Below are 22,263 nucleotides of genomic sequence, written 5' to 3'. Positions count from 1 at the left end.
GTTGTGCTTTTTTTGCCGTTTCCTGCGTACCGTGTCTGGGGATGCGCTTTAAGCTGATCCGGTTCCCCTCATTCCCAGTTTTCAGGGCTTGGGTCTCCCAGGTCGTCCACAGAGTTTTTCAGTCTTCCAGCCTGCGATCTGTCCTTGCGCCTGTGCTGTTCGGACGTTTGCAGCTTTTGCTGGTGTGTTGGTGACGTCTAGGGCTCATTTTGGGCTCAGGGATTCGAGGGTTGCACAGGTTCTTGGCTGCCCATTCTTTATGCGCGTCTGCTCCTGTGCGTTCTTGTTGCCTTGGGTCGCAGGTTGCAGCCTGTTGTCTTGGCTTCGCGTTGCGGAGTTTGTGGCGGCCGCCTCCCGGGTTAGCCCTTTCTTTTTCTTCTCTTTGGGTATGACTCCAGGGAGCCGTAGGGGCTTCCCACAGAAAACCAGCGTTGAATGTTATGAAACGCCATTTTCTGGGCGAGTCCAGAAGGCTCCCTGGCAACCCTCCCTCCCACGGGTTGGCGTTTTTTTTATGTTGGTTGAAGCTTAGCTTCCAAACTGATTCTAGGCAGCCGGCACGGTGAGGTCCAGGGCTTCCCCCCTCTCCCTCCCGGGGCAGGGAGGGCTGCGCGAACGATCGGCGTGGCAGTAAAGTGTGATGTTTGCTTGTTTCCTTGGGATTGTAGGGAGTTTCTACCTCTCTGTTCGTTTTTTTGTTTTAGTTTTTTACCATGTGGGGTTTCTTTTGTTATGCCTACCTTTCTGGGTGCCTGACCCTGGTCAATGGCAGATAAGGAAAACCCCAACCACAAGGGTGTTTTCCAGAGCCATTGCTCCCTGAAATCTCTCTCTGAAGGGGCCAGGTTCTGGCACTGGTCCCTGGTAGGTCTGAACTCCTTAGCTAATGTCCCGGTCTAATATAACATACATTAGCCCGATAAGCTCCAGGGAGCCTCCGGGGCTCTCTCTGAAAATGGTGTTTCATTACATTCAACGCTGGTTTTTTTTATTGAAATATGAATCTTTTCACCTGCTACTAGAAACACAAATATCTGTATATAATCATTGGCACAAAATTCAACACGCATTTATGGAATTTCAAATTTCAGTGTGAAAGTATCTAATTATGATATATTGTAGTATTATTCAAATAAAATTTGTGTTTCCAGACTGCAAAACTGGTGCTAGATGAATTCTTCAGTGGTGAAAGGAACTTAAACAACATTGCCTTACTTCTTGGCACAGATGCAAGCAGGTTTGTATTCTTAACTAAATGATACAAAAATAGAATAATAAAGTTATGTGCAGCATTTTTAAATTTTGTTCAGTTTTGTTTAGCTTAGTTTACTTATCTCTGATTAGATATGTACTTCATCTTTATATGATGTGTCACTGTAACTACACTTACGTAATGGCACCCCTCCAATCACCTGCTCACACGACTGGCCACTGACCCACCTTCGCAATATAGGACCGACTGATGAATTTATTATTAATCCAGTGTTAAAATGCCTGTCACTGAATACAGCATAGCACAAACTACACATGACCTGACTGGCTAATATTGTAGATAAATATTACAACAGGTTAAACCCTTAACCCTTAAAGGGCGCAATACATCTATAGCTGGGGTGACTAACTATTGTGGGACAGTGCAACACAGTTATGTATGGTTGGGAGTACCACGTAAGATTTAAAAGTCCCGCAGCTACACGGGGTTCACATCAGCTTCCTCAGGCATCTTGTAAACAGACGCCATTTTAAATAAAAAAATCATGGGTAACATTACCGGGGTGCGAGAGCTTCTGTACTGAGTGAGCCACCAAGGCTGGCACACGCAGCATGAGCTCACAGCACTGCTGTTCAGCTTGTGACCACAGCATCACCTAAAAAATGTGTAACTGGCATTATTTAGTGATGATAGTATTACAGAAAACCCCCTGACTGTGATAAAAATGACCAGGATTCTGATAATAGCAGGATTGTTGTGATAATTTCCATTGTGCATAGTATTGTGAGATGAGTAATGTTGAAGGAGGAAGGGCTGTACAGTTGTCTGCTGAATTTGTGTGGGCCACCTGTTACTGTCTGCACTCACCATCCCAGCTTAGTGGTTCACTATGAATGGAATCTTCACACCATCTTAAGGTGATGGAACCTTCACACAAATGTAGATACTTATATATAATGTGTATATATATATATATAGAGTAATAACACCACAAACAGTATACTTGAAAGAGGAATGTTAGTGCATCTGGCCTTGAACCAATGAGGGCGGGGCCATCAGCTGTGTGTGGCGACCTCTGTCAGTCTGAACTAATGATACCAGCTTAGTTGTATAGTTATAGTGAACAAAACATGCAGAAACTTATGTATAACCTGAGTATATAGTGTAATAACAGCAAAACTATTTGTTTATTATTTTATAAACATAATAATTGAGTCACTAATATAATCACAATACTTTTGAGTATAGCAATGATTCACACATTTTATTATATAAATATATCACACTACACACTATTGAATAATATTACTGCAAAAAAACTTAAAACAAATCAATCAGACATTGAAATAATTAGGTAATAATATCTTTGTGGCAACTCCCGCCTGACAGCTCGAGCAGAGCAGACCGCCTCCGGCAATTGCTCTGTCAATGCCTCTTTTATGCTAGACTTCTCTGCCCTATTGTGGCCAAAATATGCCACCAACGAATTTTTTATTATTTTTCCCGTGATCATAGAACACAAATGAACATTTTATAAGACAAAATATATATATATACAGGAGTACCTCGGTTTAAGAATTTAATCAGTTCCTGGAGACGGTTTGTAACCCAAAAATTTGTAAACCGAAGCAAATTTCCCCATAAGAAATAATGGGAAATGAATCAATCCGTTCCTGACTCCCCAAAAACTTCACTTCAAAGTAAATTTTATACCTAATTCACCCAAATCTTCACTACAAAAGTATGTTCAAGTTATTACTTACCCTTGCTGATGACTCCTGTTGGGGTATGGAAGATGGTGAGGAGGGGGGTGGAGGAGAGGTGTTACTGTTTGGAAGGGGAGTCCCCTTCCATTATCACATCAGGCAGTGAAGATTTCTCTGGAGTGCACTCTCTGGCACGTTTTTCCTGCATACCATTAGGTCCTGGTTGTGGCTCACTGCTTGATTTTCTCACTTTTCTCACAAGGAAACATTCGATTGAAGATTGTTTTTCCCTTCTTTGTAACACTTGTCTGTTGTGAGGCATCACATTGTCATTAAAAAGATCAATGCACTGGCCTACTACAGCTTTATTTGGGTGATTCTTTTCAGCAAACTTTGCAGTCCTTCCCATACTGCACACATTTTCTTAATTAACGAGGAAGGGACATTCTCTACTGCCTCCTCTTCCTCCCCTGAAGATTTGTTGTACTGCCTAGCTAGTTCAACAACACGAGTACCATTTTCATGCTTACGAATGATCTCTTTGTTTTAACTCTATGGTCATTCTCAAATGTGATTTCTTACCTTGAAGCTAACCACTGGCTTTCTTGGGACCCATGGCGAGATATATTATAACAACTTTTATGCTCAAGTGGCTAAAAATCCAACAAAAAACTGTAAATTCTTGGGAAGAATTCAGGCGGGATAGTCACTGGGTGCGAGGCACTGTTAAACTGAGGCGCGATCGCCCGTGCCACCATACGCTAGGTCGGCCGTATGCGTATCAACACACTCGTATCCCAGTGCAAAATTCGTATCCTGATTCAAATTTTCCGAACAAATCAGGCACGTAACCCGAAAAGTTTGTAAACAGGGATGTTTGTAACCCGAGGTACTACTGTATGTGTGTGTGTGTGTGTGTGTGTGTAATTACCTAAGTGTAGTTACAGGATGAGAGCTACGCTTGTGGTGTCCCGTTTTCCCAGCACTCTTTGTCATATAACGCTTTGCAACTACTGACGGTCTTGGCCTCCACCACCTTCTCACCTAACTTGTTCCAACCGTCTACCACTCTGTTTGCAAAAGTGAATTTTCTTACATTTCTTCGGCATCTGTGTTTAGCTAGTTTAAATCTATGACATCTTGTTCTTAAAGTTCCAGGTCTCAGGAAATCTTCCCTATTGATTTTATCAATTCCTGTTACTATTTTGTATGTAGTGATCATATCGCCTCTTTTTCTTCTGTCTTCTAGTTTTGGCATATTTAATGCCTCTAACCTCTCCTCGTAGCTCTTGCCCTTCAGTTCTGGGAGCCACTTAGTAGCATGTCTTTGCACCTTTTCCAGTTTGTTGATGTGCTTCTTAAGATATGGGCACCACACAACCGCTGCATATTCTAGCTTTGGCCTAACAAAAGTCGTGAACAATTTCATTAGTATATCACCATCCATGTATTTAAAAGCAATTCTGAAGTTAGAAAGCGTGGCATAAGCTCCTCGCACAATATTCTTTATGTGGTCCTCAGGTGATAGTTTTCTATCTAGAACCACCCCTAGATCTCTTTCTTTATCAGAATTCTTTATCAGAATTTGTGTGTGTGTGTGTGTGTAATTACCTAAGTGTAATTACCTAAGTGTAATTACCTAAGTGTAGTTACAGGATGAGAGCTACGCTCGTGGTGTCCCGTCTTCCCAGCACTCTTTGTCATATAACGCTTTGAAACTACTGACGGTCTTGGCCTCCACACCTTCTCGCCTAACTTGTTCCAACCATCTACCACTCTGTTTGCGAAAGTGAATTTTCTTATATTTCTTCAGCATCTGTGTTTAGCTAGTTTAAATCTCTGACCTCTTGTTCTTAAAGTTCCAGGTCTCAGGAAATCTTCCCTATCGATTTTATCAATTCCTGTTACTATTTTGTATGTAGTGATCATATCATCTCTTTTTCTTCTGTCTTCTAGCTTTGGCATATTTAATGCCTCTAACCTCTCCTTGTAGCTCTTGCCCTTCAGTTCTGGGAGCCAGTAGTTCGTGAGAATGATTTGTGTGTTGGTTTCATTATTTTCATGAATTCTGTTGACAATTTTTTTTTTTTAATTTTTGGTAAAATTTTATATGGGAATATCTTAAATTGTATTTAATTTAAAGAATGTCACTTATATTTTAGTTATTCTTTGTTATCATCCAAAACTTGTGGATTTGTAACACATAAGTTGTTGTTTTAATTCAATTTACAACATAACCAACCCTCTCAAGTCATTCTTTATCTTGAAGCTCAGCAGTTAATTTCTAATTTCAATTCAGTGAACCAGTGGCTGACTCGCCAACTGCAACGACCAGTCAGGGCCGACAACATTCTCCGACAGTACAGACTCCAACCACTGATTTTGACCCGACTGGTGAATGTTTCAAAGGGGGTGTCGTTACAGTCGTGCGTCAGCCTCTCTTTCCCTCTTCATCAAAGTAAGGAGTGCTTAGCATTGCAAAAATTCTATTGAATGAGAAAACATTTGTGAGGAAAGGCCTAGAAAAAGTGCTTTAGAGAAATACAGTACCTTTGTTAGTATAAAAGATTATCGGGATGTAATAAATGACCTTTCTCTTGATCTTCTTCATTAACAAAAGTATGCGGTCTGTTATTTATCGGGTATTAGGCATAATTTATAAATTACCCAGCCCACACATGATTGAAAATGACACTGTTTTAGTCCATCCTTGACCCTAATAAAATTGTGACATGTTACAAAACCTAAAAAGATTTTTTTTCTGAGGTTTGGCTCAGAGTGAACCAAAATATCATGTTCATTTCATATGTGTGGGTTGTGTTATTTGTTTCAGCCATGTTAATGTGACATATTCTCTCTAAATTCAATAGTAAGCTATCGTATTTATTGATTAATATATTAACAAATCTTAAACTTTGAAATTTTTGTGGGTGCATTCTAATGGATTTTCTGCCTTCAATAATAATTAACATCAGTTCTTCTTCAGAATATTATTATTTTCTGGGGGGAACCCCTTCGGGTCCTTGGAGCTAACCGAGCTGATATGAATGTATTAGACCCTGGCATCAGTCAAGCAAATGGAGTTCTTAGGCCTACCGGGGACCACGAGCCAGAACCAGGGGCCCCTCAGAGAGCCACAAGGAGCAATGGCCTATAGAAACCCCCCGTGTGGTTGGAAGCATTCTATATCTGCCATTGACCGGGTCAGGCATCCAGAAAGGTAAGCACTCCAAAACAAACCCCTATTCTGGTTAAAAAATTATTACGAAAAGCCGACCTAGTGGATAGAGCTCCACAAATGAAAACGAGCAAACGAGCATGATGTCACCACGCCGCTGTCTGTGCAGCTCCCCCCTCCCCGGGAGGGGAAAGGAGGGAGCCCGAGACCTCACGCACCGACCTTCCACCCAGTAGTTCTGTGGCTGATGTGAGGCTGGCAAGGTTGTACAACTTTGGCTCCAGATTTCCAGTCCTATGCCTTGTGGTGTCATGCTGTCTTTGGTGAAGTGTGAGCCAGGAGTATATTCACAAGTACTGTACTCGGGCTGCATGCACCTAGGGTCACCTTCCCTAGGTACCCTGTGTGTACTGCCCTTGGGGCTTGGGGCCATCTTCCACAAGTCACCTTGGGGGACTACCTCTGCAAGGTCTTTTGCTACTCAGTGACTGGCTGCCCTTGGAGTCAGCTGGGGTGTTTCCTTCACTTCTGTTTGCCTCTGGGTAGGGGGGTAGTATTCGTCACTGGTGGGGGCGCAGAGTGCTGTGCAGCTAGTTATATCCTCTCATAGCAGCTGGCTCTGCTCTGCCTGGGTATGTTGTCCTCTTGCAGGGTTTTTCTTTTGATTTTGTTTTTCTTGCCTGGTGGGAGGTCTGCCCCTTGGCTTTGGTCTCACCAGATTGTATCTTGGTGAGTGTACACCCCTATACCCGTGAGTGTACATGTCTCCCCAGGGAGGGGGGGGGGCAGCTTTAGCAGTTTTTGTTGGTAACTTGAGTGCCAGTTAAGAGTACCCTACCTGGGCTTCCCTGTGCATGAGTTTCATCGCAGGACCCTGGGAAAACCCCATGCCAGACTCTTGCCTTGTGCGAGTTTGAGGATTGCTCGGTTCCCTTGTCTCCGGGTGACCTTCACAATTTATGCCTCCGTCCTGCTGCCTGCTGGGTCGGTGACACCTTCGACCCAGAGTCCTGCGAGTTTTGTTGCTTGTTTGTGACTTGGTACACCCAGTCCACTGATGACTATTCGGGTGCAGGCATGCTCATTTTAGGTTGCTGCAGCTCCAGGTTGGTTGCTGACCCAAAACCCCGAGACTGCCACGTTTTGGTTATAGGGACCCAGACTTGGGTGTGTTAGGCGCTTCAAATTTGGTTCAGTCCGCACCCCCTCGTCCTTTCCCTGCTGTGGTTCGTTCTGGTCCCCCCTCTGTAGTGAAAGCAGGGGGAGTTTCGGAGTCAGGGCAGGGTTTAGCTGGTTTCGAGACTTGGGCAGTCTCAAGGGATGCCCCCTTCCGGGGTGGCAACGGAGGCATTCGAGCCGGTTCCTCCTGCCAAAGCGTCTGGGTCTGATCAGTGGGGCCCCCTTCCTTCCTTCCTGCTTTTCTGGCTGCTCCTGCTTCTCCTTTTTAAGTCGGAGCTTTGGGGGATAGCTCGGCCCTGGGTCCTGCTGTGGAGGTTCCCGGGGCTGGGGAGGGGTTGACTTGGAGGCCTTGGGCCCCATTGGACCTCGCTTGTTGTTGCAGGGGGTGGGGTTTTCCTTCCTCCATTCCGCATACAAGTTCGATTTGGTGTCAGCCCCAACCTGAGTTTTATTCCATATCCCTTTGGGTCTGTCGGTCCTGTCCTTCCGAAAGTTTTAGGCTTCCCGCCTCATGAGGTGTGGGAAGCCATTGTGGCTTACTTCCTGCGCGACCCAACTTTTACCTCCTTAATGGATCAGTCTTCATTCAGGTTTGGATCTTTCTTTCCTTATTGGGTTCATTATAAGGTTCCGGAGTCGTCCTAGCTTGCGAACTGCCTTGGCTTTTCATTGGAGGCTTGGCATACGTTCTGTCGGTCCTGCACGCTTGAGTGTCGTTGTAACGGGGGTGGGGGAAAATAGCTCTCTTTAGTCCATTATCCCGTCCCCTAGTTAACTCTTCTGCCACGAACATATAAGAGAAACGAAAGGAAGAAATGAATAATGAAGTAATTAGTAAGGGTAATTAGTTTCAGAATTCAAGCAATCGAACTGAAGGTTCATTATGTCCAGATAAACAATGTGAGCCACGACACAGAACTTTGAGAATCACTACAGCTGTCTGCTCCTAGAAATCACACAACATCTTAGTACACGAAATAAGTCCCCTTTCATGTTCAACTCGCCAAGTGTCTGCCTATAGCTGGATAGAGACGGGGAGGGGCGGGTCTGCAGTTGACAGAGTCCCCCGTCCGGCTGACAGCCTGCCTGGCTATGCTGTCCTCTGCTCTGCTCTGCTGGGCTGTTCTCCTATTGCTCGAGTGTACAGTACTTTGGGTATTTATTGGGGACCAACTAGCTAACTCCGCCCACAAGTAGATAACCCCAGGCACTCTATCAAGCCACACCTTAAACTGATGGCTTGTTTGAAGGACCCACCCGGCTACAATTATGAGCTTAGCAGAAACAAGGTCAACTTCATACGACCTGACCTTGATCACTTGGTGGTCATTAACATTCTAAAGGTGTAACTTTCAGGCCGACAGAATGGCACCTCTCAAATCTTGTCTGTGGCTCATGTACTCTGTGTATATTAAACACAAAACACCTTTACAGTGTTACAGTGTGAGGCTCTGACGGTGGTCCAGGTATACCTGGGGAATGAGTTTAAGCACCTCAGTGTGTGCTTGTTCGCCCCTACCCTTCCTCAGGATGTCGGCATCTTGCTGCTTCACCTGCAGGCTCCCACCCTTTCAGCTGCACTGGTTGCTGAGGACTTATGCACTGGTGGCCTGTTAGCTTCGGTCTTGCATTTATTTTCCCTCATGGAGCTGACCTTGGATTGACTTGAGGTGGATGTGGAGGCACTTGGGGTCGTTCCTGGGTCTGGTGCCTTGGTCTCTGCAGCACGTGAGTCGTCTGCCCTGTTAAAGCTGTTCGCACCGATCCTGCGGGATGTGGTGTCTGTTTTTTGCTTCTCATCTCGCGTGTTGATATGCAGTGCTCGCGTCCTGCTTGGAATCTGCTTGGGCCCTGGCTTTTAAGTTTTCATCATCTTTTTGTCCCTTGCTGTTTGCGGACTCTGCGGTTGCCAGTATCTGTAAGCAGCTTCTTCCAGTTGTCGTCCCATGTCGGGCTTGTTGGTTCTCCGGAGGACTAGTGGGGGTCTTTCCGGAAGAGTCATGCCAGGGCTCAGGGTTCTTCTCATCGTGATAGGCCAGTGGTGCCAGTTTCGGGGCTGGTGCAGCCTTCGGAACCATCTTCGTCTGGTCGGCGTGGTGATCGCTCTGCGCGAAGGTAGAGTTCACATAAAGGGCATCAGCTCTTTCGCAGTTCGTCCCATTGATGGAGTAATGGGGGGGGGGGGAGGCTCGCTCTGTTCGCTCACTCCCGGTCCCTCGATTTGTAGGCCTTTCGGGTTGCATCGAGCGGCCTGCGGTGGCATTGGGTGGCCCCTCCTCCTTTGGTGGGGGTTCAGGGCTGGCAGGGCAGGCCTCTTCTCCTGTGCCCTGTCGGGACATCTCGGAGTAGGTGCGCTTGGGCGTGGTCAAAACGACAACGTCCCTCAGGTGGGTTTCTTGTCTGTTTCTGTCTGTGCAGACCTGAGGTTCATTCTGGACTTGTCCCATCTGAACCCCTGGGTCTATTGCCCCTCCTTTCAGATGACTACTCTGTCCCAGGTTCGGCTTCTCTTGGAGTGCGTGGAGTGCTTGGATAGTGGCCCTGGACCTCCAGCACACATATTAGCAAGTCCTGATTCATGCGGGGTTCAGGGACTGGCTCGGTTTTGTTGTGGGACGTCAGGGTTACCACTTTTGTTGCTTTCCTTTTGGCTTGAATCTGGCACCTCGCGTTTTCACATGCCTTACCCGGGTCGTGGTGGCCCGTCTGCATCTCTTAGGGGTTCAAGTTCCAGCCCATCTCAACGACTGGCTGGTGTTGGCTCCCAGCCAGTCCTTGTGTCTGCTCACCAGGGATTTGGTTCTTTCCCAGCTCGCTAGATTTGGGTTCCTGGTGAACTGGAGGAAGTCCCATCTGGTTCCCTCTCAGGTTCGGTCTTGGCTGGGTCTTGTGTGGGACTTTTGCAGACTGCTTCCTTGTCTCTCCCTCTGGAGTCTCTGCTTTGGCTGCGGTTCCACCTTCTCTTGTTTCTGGGGGCTCCCGGGTCATCCGGCAGTTGCTCAAGGGTTTGTGCGGGATTCTGAACTTTGCCATGATGGTCTACTCACTGGATCGGGTTTGGCTTCGTTGGCTGTTCTGGTCCCTTCGGGAATGTCCCTTCCGCCTCTCTCGCAATCCCTGGGTCTGGCCTTCGGGTGCCTTGCATCGGCTGCTGCGTCGCCGGCTCCCTCTTTGGATTTTTCGGGGTTCAGTGCCTTCGCGCCTACCTGAGCCCCTTGCTTGATGTGTTCATGGACGCGCGCCGTCTCTTGGCTAGGGCTTTGGGACCAGTGCTCACCAAGCAGGCCAGGTGTGGTGGGGTCCGTCCTTCTGTCAGACTCACAGCACGGTGCTGGAGTTTGTGACAGTGTGGATGTCGCTTCAGAGGGGTTCGGGTCACTTGTGGATCGACGATCCGTCTCCAATCAGACTGCTCCCCGGTGGTCCATTGCTTGAACCGAGGGGGTTCGATGTGGTCTTTGGCTTTTTGGGGCTGGTCACTTTGGGTGACTCGTCTGCTGAGTTCTTGGGGTTTGACTTTCCTAACCATTCATGTTCTGGGTGGTGGGGGGGTGTCCAACATTCTGGCAGACGGCCTGTCTTGGTCCGGAGGTGGACCTCTTCATTTCGGCGTGGTCGAGGCATCTCCCGGTATACATGGCGCCCTTCCACGACTGCGTGGCCATCGGAGGTCGATGCCTTGCGGCAGGACTTGTTGAGGTAGGGCTACCTGTACCTCTTTCCCCCAGTTCAGCTGTTGCTCCAGGTCCTAGCTCGCTTGGAGACTTATCAAAGAAGAGTAGTCCTCTTAGGCCAGCCTTGGTTTCAGGTGCTGCTTGCTCGGTGACCGAACCCGAGGGGTCTTCCCGCGTCTCCGCCTCTTTCAGAGGATCGAACCGGTCCGTTACATGGCTGGTTCGATCTTCTTCTCGAATCTTCGCATCTGGTCTTTCTGATGCGGGTCTATCACCACTTGTATGGTGAGCAGGTAATTCTGTTGATGATGTCCTACCTGCATGTTTCGTCTCAGCAACAGTATAAAGTTAACTGGCGGTCCTTCCAGTAGTACTTGTCCATTCGTCAGTTGACTTTGGTTTCTATTCGTGTTATTTTGTCCTTCCTTTCGGGGTTGTTCCAGGACTGTCATCTTATGCCGAATACTGTCGCCTCGTATCATGTGCCGTTGGTGGAGCTGCTGCAGCTTGCGTTGGGCATTGATGTTACTTACGAACCGTTCCACAAGCTGTCTCGGTTGTTGTTTCACCTCCGGCCTGCTCATGTGCTGCCTGAGCCATCTTGGTCCTTGGATCGGGAGCTCTCTTTTTCCCTCGGTTTGTGGTGGCCCCTTCGGTTGAGGATTGTTTCTCCAAGGCTGTTTTCTTGTTGGCATTGGCCTCTGGGGTTTAGGTCGGGGAGCTTCATGCTCTCCTCCGGCGCAGGGGTTTCTGCTCTTTCAGTCCTGGTGGTAGGTTTGTTCATTTGAAGCCATCTCCTTCTTTTCTGGCAAAGAATGAGACTGCCACTTTCTGGAGAGGTCCTTGGGTTGTTGATACAGGCATACCTCAGTTTAAGAGTTTAATTGGTTCCTGGAGACGCCTCGTATTCCGAAAACTCGCATTCCGAAGCTAATTTCCCCATAAGAAATAAAGGGAAATGAATTAATCCGTTCCTGACTACCCCCAAAACCCCACATCAAACTAAATTTTTATACCTAATTCATCTAAATAAACCTACAAAACTATGTTCAAGTTATTACTTACCTTGCTGTTGAATGCTGTAGGCGTATGGAAGATGGTGAGGAGGTGGGAGGAAGAGAGGAGTTACTGTTTGGAAGGGGAGTCCCCTTCCATTATCACATCAGGCAGTGAGGACTTCACTGGTATGCACACTCTGCCACATTTTGCCTGCATACCACTAGGACTTGCTTGTTTTACTAAGAATTTGTCTAATGACACTTGTTTTTCCCTACATTTTAACACTTGTCTGTAGTAAGACATCACATTATCATTTAAAAGGTCAATGCAACGGCCTGCTACAGCTTTATCTGGGTGAGTTTTTTCAACAAAACTTTGCAGTTCTTCCCATACTTCACACATTTTCTTAATCAGGAAGGGACATCCTCTACTGCCTCTACTCACAGCTATTTTCTTAGGTTAAACCTTACCAATGGCTTTCTTGAGACCCATGGCAAGATATATAATGACAACTTTTATGCTCAAATGGCCAAAAAAACGATAAAAAACTGTAAATCCTTGTGAAGAATTCAGGTGGGATAGTCACTGGACACGAGACACTGGTAAACTGAGGCGCGATCGCCATGCCACCACGCGCCAGTCGGCCTGTACACGTATCAACAAACTCGCGTCCCGAGGTAACCCTCGCCTTCCGAGACATATTTTTGGAGTAAATCCTGCTCGTCTTCCGAAAAACTCGCATACAGGGACACTCGCATTCCGAGGTACCACTGTACTTGGTTGGTTAGGCTGGGGGTGCATCATGTGTTGTGTCCAGTTGTGGCTCTTCACCGTTTTCTGCTCGTTACGGCCTCTGTGGCCGGGGATGTGCTTTGGGTTGACCCGGTTTCCCCTTCTTCCCTGTTCCAAGGTTCAGATCTCCTAGGTTGTCTGCAGGGTTATTCAAACCAGTCAGCCTGCGGTCTATCCTCATGCCCACGACATTCAAAAGTTTGCTGCGCTTTCTGCCGTCTTCGGTAACATGTCGTGGGTTGACATTGGGGCGCAGGGTTTTTGGAGGTCGAACAGAGTCCAGGCCACTCGCTACCTTGTCAACGTTTCTGGGCCGAGTTGGGCCCGTGTCACATTAGGTTGGCGGTTGCAGCCAGTTTTCTCGACCTTGAGTTGAGGAGCGAGTGCTGACCACCTCCCAGGTAAGTCCCTCTTGCTTTTGTCTTTGGGTAAGTAGCTCTGGGGAGCTGAAGGGGATTTCCCCAGAAAGCAAGTGTTGAATGTAATGAACACCATTTTTTTGGGTGAGACTCGGAGGCTCCCTGGCATCCCTCCCTCATCCCCCGATCGGTGGTTTTTCGCGTGTTTTAATGTCCAGCCTCAGAACTGACAGGTGGATAGCCGGCGTGGGGGGTCTGGGGCTTCCCCTTCCCCCTCCTGAGGAGGAGGGAGCTGTGCAGATAGCGAGGCGGCTACGTGTGATGTCATGATCGTTTGCTCGTTTCTTTTTGGAGAGTTTATCCACTTTTCTGTGGGGAGCCCCTACGGCTCCCTGGAGCTTATCGGGCTAATGTATGTTATGTTAGACCGGGACATTAGCTAAGGAGTTCAGACCTACCAGGGACCAGCGCCAGAACCTGGCCCCTTCAGAGAGGTTTCAGGGAGCAATGGCCCTGGAAAACCCCATATGGTTGGGGGTTTTCCTTATCTGCCATCGACCGGGTTAGGCACTCAGAAAGGTAGGCGTAACAAAACAAACCCCACATGGTAAGAAACTACAACAAAAACCGAACAGAGAGGTAGAAAACTCCCTACAATCCCAAGGAAACTAGCAAACAAGCAAACATCACACTTTACTGCCGCGCCGATCGTCCGCGCAGCCCTCCCCACCCTGGGAGGGGGAGGGGGGAGCCCCGGACCTACCGCGCCGGCTGCCAAGCTCCAGTTCGTTCGCTAATGTCAACCGGGATTGACGCTTCTCTGGCCTCAGTTTCCTAGGCGGTGTTTGCCTTGTGTGGCGTTCACTGCCGTGTGTTGTGTTGTGCGGTGGCCAGGAGTACTTCATCAGTGCCGGGGCTGCATGTGCTTAGTGGCTGACTTCCCTAAGCGCCCTGTGAGTACTGCCCTTGCGTAACAGGGTTATCTTCCCTGGGGCGTTCGGGAACCATTCCCGTAGAGGTTCTTGCTGCTCGGCATTTGCCTCGCCCTTGGGGCCAGCTGGGGCTTGGGGCCCTTGTTTGGCCCTGGGTAGGGATTGGTATTGTGCTGGTTAGGGCGTCAAGGTGTTGCGCAGCCTGCCATCTAAGCGGCGGCCGGTTTCTGTTGCCTCTGGAGACGGTGTACTTTTGCGGGGTTTTTCTTTTGTTTTTAATTTTTCATGCCTGGTGGGGGTGTGCCTAAGGTGGTTATAGTTCCACTGGTAGTGTTTGGCGGCCCTCTGCTAGGCCCCCGTGATTGTACACGTCTCAGGGGTTTTCAGTGCTATAATCTACCCTCTTGTTATGTTTGGGTTTCTTAACCGGTTAGCAACACCTTGCCCGGGCTTCCCGTAGTTGTTACGCTACGGGCCCTGGAAACCCCTGTCTGGGCTCGGGGGACCATTGAATGTGTCTTCCGGGTTCCAACCCGTCTTGTACGGGATCGTTGGTTGCTGTTCCCTTGTCTCTGGGTGACAGTCGCCATTTTTACCTCCGTCATGCTGCCTGTTGGGTCACTGACCCCTTGACCCGGAGTCTTGCGAGTGTTTCTCTGCTTGTTCTCCAGTACTCTCCTGATGTTATTACTGTTCAGAGTACAGGCGGCATCCGTGTTGCAAGCTAGGTTAGGTTGCTGCAACATGCTAGGTTGGTTTCCCACTCGAATGACCCGTGGCCACCCCGTTTGGTTAGGCGCTGCTCGCCCCTTTCCCTCCATGTTCCCGGCTCCGGACCGTCTGCGGGTTTCGGGGTCGGGGCGGGGTTTAGTTGCGGCAGAGACTCGGGCGGTTTTAGGGGGCTGCCCCGTTCGGGTTGGGGACGGAGGTTTGAGCCTGTGCCTCCTGCCAAGGCTTCTGGGTCTTACCAGCGGCCTTTTCTTGTTGCCTTTCCCATGGACTCTTGCTTTTCTTTAAGGGCGGAGGGCTTGGAGGACGGCTCTGCCCCGGGGCCTCTGTTGTTGGTTCCCGGGGCTGTGGGGGTTGCCTGCTAGCAGTTCTGGGGCGGTTTTGCCCCTTCCGGGGTTTTTCTGCTGTTGGGCGACGTTTTTCGCTCTTGGGCCCCCTTTTGTGGGTTCAGGGGACTTTGTTTCCTCGTGTGACCCGGTTCTGCCTTTTGGGGTTCGGGGTCTTCCTGGCTTGCAGACTGATCTTTTTGGGTCTTGGCACATGTTGTGGTTGTGCTGGGACTTTGCGGTTTTGCTGTCGAGGTGGGCCTTTTGATGCAGTTTTGTGCTTTCTTTGCCTGGCCGGCGTAGTGCTCTCTGCCCACTAGTCGGCGACTTGTACTTTTACAATATATGTCCTCACCTAGTTGTGCTTGCAGGGGTTGAGCTCTGGCTCCTTGGTCCTGCCTCTCAACCGTCTATCAACAGGTGGTATCAACCTAAGTGTAGTTACAGAATGAGAGCTACACTCGTGGTGTCCCGTCTTCCCAGCACTCTTTGTCATATAACGCTTTGAAACTACTGACGGTCTTGGCCTCCACCACCTTCTCACTTAACTTGTTCCAACCGTCTACCACTCTATTTGCGAAGGTGAATTTTCTTATATTTCTTCGGCATCTGTGTTTAGCTAGTTTAAATCTATGACCTCTTGTTCTTGAAATTCCAGGTCTCAGGAAGTCTTCCCTGTCGATTTTATCAATTCCTGTTACTATTTTGTATGTAGTGATCATATCACCTCTTTTTCTTCTGTCTTCTAGTTTTGGCATATTTAATGCTTCTAACCTCTCCTCGTAGCTCTTGCCCTTCAGTTCTGGGAGCCACTTAGTAGCATGTCTTTGCACCTTTTCCAGTTTGTTGATGTGCTTCTTAAGATATGGGCACCACACAACAGCTGCATATTCTAGCTTTGGCCTAACAAAAGTCATGAACAATTTCTTTAGTATATCGCCATCCATGTATTTAAATGCAATTCTGAAGTTAGAAAGCATAGCATAGGCTCCTTGCACAATATTCTTAATGTGGTCCTCAGGTGATAGTTTTCTATCTAGAACCACTCCTAGATCTCTTTCTTTATCAGAATTCTTTAAAGATTTCTCACATAATATATAGGTTGTGTGGGGTCTATGTTCTCCTATTCCACATTCCATAACATGACATTTATTAACATTAAATTCCATTTGCCAAGTGGTGCTCCATATACTTATTTTGTCCAGGTCTTCTTGAAGGGCATGACAGTCATCTAAATTTCTTATCCTTCCTATTATCTTAGCATCATCAGCAAACATGTTCATATAATTCTGTATACCAACTGGTAGATCATTTATGTACACAATAAACATCATTGGTGCAAGAACTGAACCCTGTGGTACTCCACTTGTGACATTTCTCCATTCTGATACATTGCCTCTGATTACTGCCCTCATTTTTCTATCAGTCAGAAAATTTTTCATCCATGATAGAAGCTTACCTGTCACCCCTCCAATATTTTCCAGTTTCCAGAACAACCTCTTATGTGGAACTCTGTCGAAAGCCTTTTTTAGGTCCAGATAGATGCAGTCAACCCAACCATCTCTTTCCTGTAATATCTCTGTGGCTCGATCATAGAAACTGAGTAAATTCGATACACAGGATCTTCCAGATCGAAAACCATACTGTCTGTCTGATATTATATCATTTCTCTCTAGGTGTTCTACCCATTTAGTTTTGATTAGTTTTTCCAATACTTTCACTATTACACTTGTCAATGATACAGGTCTATAATTGAGGGGGTCTTCCCTGCTGCCACTTTTGTAGATTGGAACTATGTTAGCCTGTTTCCACCCGTCTGCTACGATTCCTGTACACAGGGATGCCTGAAAGATCAGGTGAAGTGGAATGCTGAGCTCAGATGCACATTCTCTCAGAACCCATGGTGAAACGCCATCTGGGCCAGCTGCTTTGTTCTTACCGAGCTCCTTGAGCATTTTTTCCACTTCGTCTCTAGACACCTCTATGTGTTCTATGTTGTTCTCTGGAATTCTTATTGTATCTGGTTCCCTAAAGATTTCATTTTGTACAAACACACTTTGGAACTTTTCGTTTAGTGTTTCACACATTTCCTTTTCATCTTCCGTGAATCTATTTCCCATTTTCAACCTCTGAATATTATCCTTTACCTGCAATTTGTTGTTTATGAATTTATAGAATAGACCTGGTTCTGTTTTACATTTGTCCGCAATCCCTTTTTCAAAATTTCTTTCTGCCTCTCTCCTCACTGCCGTGTAGTTGTTTCTCGCATCTTTGTATCGCTGGTATGTTTGGGGGTTCGGCCTCTTCCTGTATTGATTCCATTTTTGTGTCTTTCGGTCTCTAGCCCTCTCGCAATTTCTATTGAACCAATCCTGTTTCCTAGTTCTGCATCTCTGTTTTGGTATAAATTTTTTTGTGCCTTTATCATATATTTCACAAAACTTGCCATACATCTCATTCACTTCCTTGCCTAGCATCAAGTCTGTCCAATTATACTCACTAAAAAAATTTCTAAGGTCACCATAATGTCCTCTCCTGAAGTCTGGTTTTTCAACTGCTTCAACCTCCTTATTTTCTTCCAGCTTATAACGCATTGCATACTTTATTCCCAAAAAGACATGGTCACTTTTACCCAAGGGAGGAAGGTACTGAATGTCAAATATCTCTTCCTCCTTCCTGGTAAATATCAAATCTAGCATGGAGGGAACGTCCCCTTCCCTCATCCTCGTAGCTTGTTTAACATGTTGATACAAGAATGTTTCCAGGATGAGGTCTACAAATTTACAGGTCCAAAAATCTTCTGTTTTAGCTTCATATGCTTCCCAGTCTATGGATTTCAAGTTGAAGTCACCGACTATCAACAGTCGTGATCTATCGTTATCCGCTCTCGCTATAATCTCTCTCATTATTGTTATAAGACCTTCACGTTTACTATCTAGCTCCTCCTTTGACCATGTGCTGCTTGGCGGTGGACTATATGCATTTATCATCATTAGTTTATCATCCTCATAGCAGATCTTTAGTGCTATTATGTCAACTTCTTGTGGATTGGCAGTCATTATTTCCTTCACCTTTAGGTGTTCTTTTACCAGCACAGCAACGCCACCGCCTTTCCTAATTTTTCTGTCCCGTCTCCAAATTGAGTAGCCCCTCGGGAATATGACCTCATTTAAAATTACATCTTCAAGTTTTGTCTCCGTGAGTGCAACAATGTCTGGTGTCTGCAGCTGTATTACATCACTTAACTCCAGTATCTTCGATCTCACTCCATCTATGTTGGTGTATGCAATCTTCAGGAACTTGTTCCCCCTCTCCTTATTCTTCACTCCCCCTCTCTATTGATTTTGTTGGTTTGCCTTTATGTACCACTTTACTGGTTTGCCTACCCCTATCACTTTGTAGAAAAAAGAATTTATTTCTTCTTCATTCCTGCTCTCATTTAAATGTTTTGCCTCGGCGAGGTTCAGTTTCAGGTTCTCTCTATCTTCTTTTGAAAGATCTCGTCTTAATGACTACCCTTTCCCATCCTCATCCCTTTGCAATTTTCTAGCATTCCTTAGTACTTCTTCCATCTGTTTGGCACCGTTTAGGGTGATCCTCAAAGGTCGATCTTTCCCTTTTACGTACCTGCCTATTCTCCTGTAGTCGCACACATTCTCTCTGTTTGTAAGACCTTCCACGAGGCCAACAATTTTATCTACTACTTTAGCTTCTTCTACAGCTCTTTCTGACCTAGATGTTATCGCCTTTTCTTTGCAGCCAAAAATGATCAGGGACTTACTCCGATCAACTGTGTTTTGCACCAACTTCAGGTTAGATGCCAATTCTTTCCTCACTTCTAGCCTAATGTTTGTTTTATCTTGGTTGCTGCAGTGTTTGACTTCCTTTACTGCTTCTTCTATTTTTTCCTTCTCCTTGGCCACTTGTGCATAAGTGAGTTGCATATCTTTCTTGCACTGTTCTATTCCCTGTGTAACTTCCACCATCTGTGCTGACAAAAGCTGTTTCTCCTGTTGAATTTCCTTGCCTAACCTATTGTAGTCATTTATGTTTAAATTTACTTTAACTTCTTCCAAAGCTATTTTTAAGAGTTTATTTTCTTCTTCCATGGCTTTGCAATTTGTTTCCAATTGATTCTTATCCTTGCGCAAGTCTTTCACTAAACCCTCAAGACATAAAACTTTGCTATTCAAATGGTCATTACTTTCTTTCAATTTACTAATTATTTCTACATGAGAGTTCACTATAGTATCTAAATTTACCAACTTGTTATGTAGACTACTAATATCAATGCTTTCTTCATTGAATCCCTCAAAATCAAGCTCTGTTTTGTTTTTCCCCTTGCCAGTGGCCATCTTGAATGTTCTTCTCTGCACTGTAAACACTAGGGCAACTTTTTCTCATCCGATTTTTCACTTCCCTTAGCACTTTCCTGTTATCTCACCTATTTTTCAAGAGCACTATACCTTTATGTTCTCTGGGACACCACTCACTACCATCAACCTGTACTACAATACTTAGGATTGTTGAAATATGCTGGAGCTCCTCTGCTGCAAGTGTTGACCCTAGGGGTGTCACCTTTTGAATTCTATTCAAATAGGTGAATAGGTTCCTGTGCCTCTTGGGCTCTATCATGTCTACATGTGACATTGTATGGAGGTCAGCCTCGTTACTTGTGTGTGGAGTCACCACATTACTTCCCAGTGCTTTCCCGTTACCACTCTGACACTAAAAAAAAAAAAAAAAAAAAAAAAAGTTTCTTACTAGTTTCTTACCATGTGGGGTTTGTTTTGTTACGCCTACCTTTCTGGGTGCCTAACCCCGGTCGATGGCAGATAAGGAAAACCCCCAACCATATGGGGTTTTCCAGGGCCATTGCTCCCTGAAACCTCTCTGAAGGGGCCAGGTTCTGGTGCTTGTCCCTGGTAGGTCTGAACTCCTTAGCTAATGTCCCGGTCTAACATAACATGCATTAGCCCGATAAGCTCCAGGGAGCCTCCGGGGCTCACCCAGAAAATGGCGTTTCATTACATTCAACGCTGATTTTTTGGCTTTTGGTAGCAATTTTCACCAGAATAGGGGGTTTGTTTAAGGACGCTTACCTTTCTGGGTGCCTGACCCAGTCGATGGCAGACATAGAATGCTTCCAACCACATGGGGGTTTCTTTACGCCATTGCTCCCCATGCCTCTCTGAGGGGTCCAGGTTCTGGCTTATGGTCCCCAGTAGGCCCACAGAACTCCATGCACATGACTGATGCCAAAGTCTGACATTAGCATATCAGCCTGGATAAGGTCCGGGGAGTCTCCAGGGTCTCACCCAGAAAATAGCATTTCATTACATTCAACGCTCGTTATTAAAATTAATTACTTGAACTTGGATACAAAGCAATAATTTCCTACTTAGAAACTTCCTGTTTTTTTAAATTTAGAGACTGGGTGTTATTATATATGTAGTTGAATCGTTAAAAGTTTACAGAATGGCACCTTATAATGTCTTAGGTACACCCTGCAAAGTTTCTATATAGTAGAGTATACTCAATTTTAGAGATCTGTTATGTTCAACAGAATGTCATAAAATATGGATAAATAATAATAATAATACAGTACTGTACTCGTAATTTTATTTATACAAAATATATATGCAACGATTACAGTATAAATTGTATGTACAAGCATTTTGTATTATTTATAACACCAGTCATGCACAAAATTTCAGGATTAAGGTATGTGGGTTGAGAGATTTAACATGGTTAAATATTGGAATAAGTATTTAAGAATAAAGTTCCATGAGAGGTGGTATCATGGGTCTTGTATCTGTCTTATCAGTCATTATCAGTAAAATGTGCCTAGAAAATGTTGTGATACGGACTTGCAAGAGAGTGCAAGGATATTGTCAATGGCTCTCAATAAGGAATTTAGTAGTATTATGCTCAATTTTTGGATTATAAAATTTTGATACAGAAATGAGCATCAAATATAGGAATTGGTTGTTATGAAGCCTTGATGCTTTAAAAACTTCACAGGTAGTTACTCAGCCATAAAATTGTAAAACCTTTTTCTTATTTTCCTACATAGTGTTATTAAACACCATTGTTATAAGTTGTATACAGCTCAGTGTATATAAATATTGTATATTAACCACTGTATACAACCATATACTTTCTCCATTTCCAGTCTTTAAGGTATTGCTGATAACTTTGAATTGTGATGATTATATTAGACAAATTCTAAGGGACTGCACATGTCCTCGGATTTACCATTGTCACTTTGTATTTTCAAAAGGGAGGCCATAGAATCTGCCGAATCTAGTGGACAGCAAGGTGATCTGAGCTCCAAGAATCGAAGAGCTTTGTTCCAGAAGACAAGTGAGGATCGTGCCAGTGAGTGTTCCAATTCACTTAGCTTTACCTAATTTGCTTACACTATACACAAAATTCATTTTGTTGGGGACAATTACATGATAGAAAATGTACTGCATTAGTAAACCCTTCCCCCCCCCCCCCTCCCTCTCCCCAACACTACCTCAACAAGTAGCAAACTAAAAGTACCAGAAGAAAATTAGGTGTAGATGCAAATTTATCATATTTATTACTATGTCTAGACAATAGATGGGTACAATCAGTCACTTATAGAGGCATATGTCTATCTTTTTTCACCATCTACTTTCTTGCTTGCATGTGCTTGATGAAGTCTAACCTCATCCTTTCACACATTGTCAGTACAGTGGAACCTCGAATAACGAATTTAATCCGTTCCGGCACTGTGTTCATCATGTGAAATGGATGTCATACAAAACCAATGTCCCCATTGACAATAATGGAAATCAAATTATTCTGTTCTACCACCGAAAAACATCAATATGATATTCGATGTTTTAAATAATGGAGCAGCCTACCTTATATACACTGAACAAACCCTTATGACATTTTTTTTCTTCAAATTTGTTCATTTTTTTTTTCATTTTTTGTACAGTAAAAGGTTCGTTTGGTAAAAAAAATGAAAAAAATTAAGAATTTAGAAAAACAGAACAACTGTCAAAAAGGTTCGTTCGGTGTTCGGCAGATAGGCTGCTCCATGTTTCTTAAATAAAAAAGAAAAAAAAAAGAAAAAAAAAACAGTTGAAACAATTTGAAAAATGGACAAATGCCATAAAGGTTCATGAACCTTTTTGACAT

The 22,263-nt window shown here is 45.3% G+C and overlaps 1 protein-coding gene across 1 annotated transcript in view; it reads left to right on the top strand.

Annotated features, from left to right (window-relative positions):
• Positions 1-22,263, top strand: part of mxt (Eukaryotic translation initiation factor mextil) — a 247,711-nt gene that overhangs the window by 175,090 nt on the left and 50,358 nt on the right. Inside the window, exons 10-12 of the mRNA XM_045749450.2 lie at positions 1,152-1,237; positions 5,219-5,377; positions 21,371-21,468. Coding sequence (XP_045605406.2) covers positions 1,152-1,237; positions 5,219-5,377; positions 21,371-21,468 — 343 coding nt within the window. The remainder of the gene's footprint in view (positions 1-1,151; positions 1,238-5,218; positions 5,378-21,370; positions 21,469-22,263) is intronic.

Source organism: Procambarus clarkii, chromosome 27, assembly GCF_040958095.1.
Source record: "Procambarus clarkii isolate CNS0578487 chromosome 27, FALCON_Pclarkii_2.0, whole genome shotgun sequence".
Classification (NCBI taxonomy): Eukaryota; Metazoa; Arthropoda; class Malacostraca; order Decapoda; family Cambaridae; genus Procambarus; species Procambarus clarkii.
Note: the sequence above shows the minus strand (reverse complement) of the source record. Positions and strands in the feature narration are given on the sequence as shown.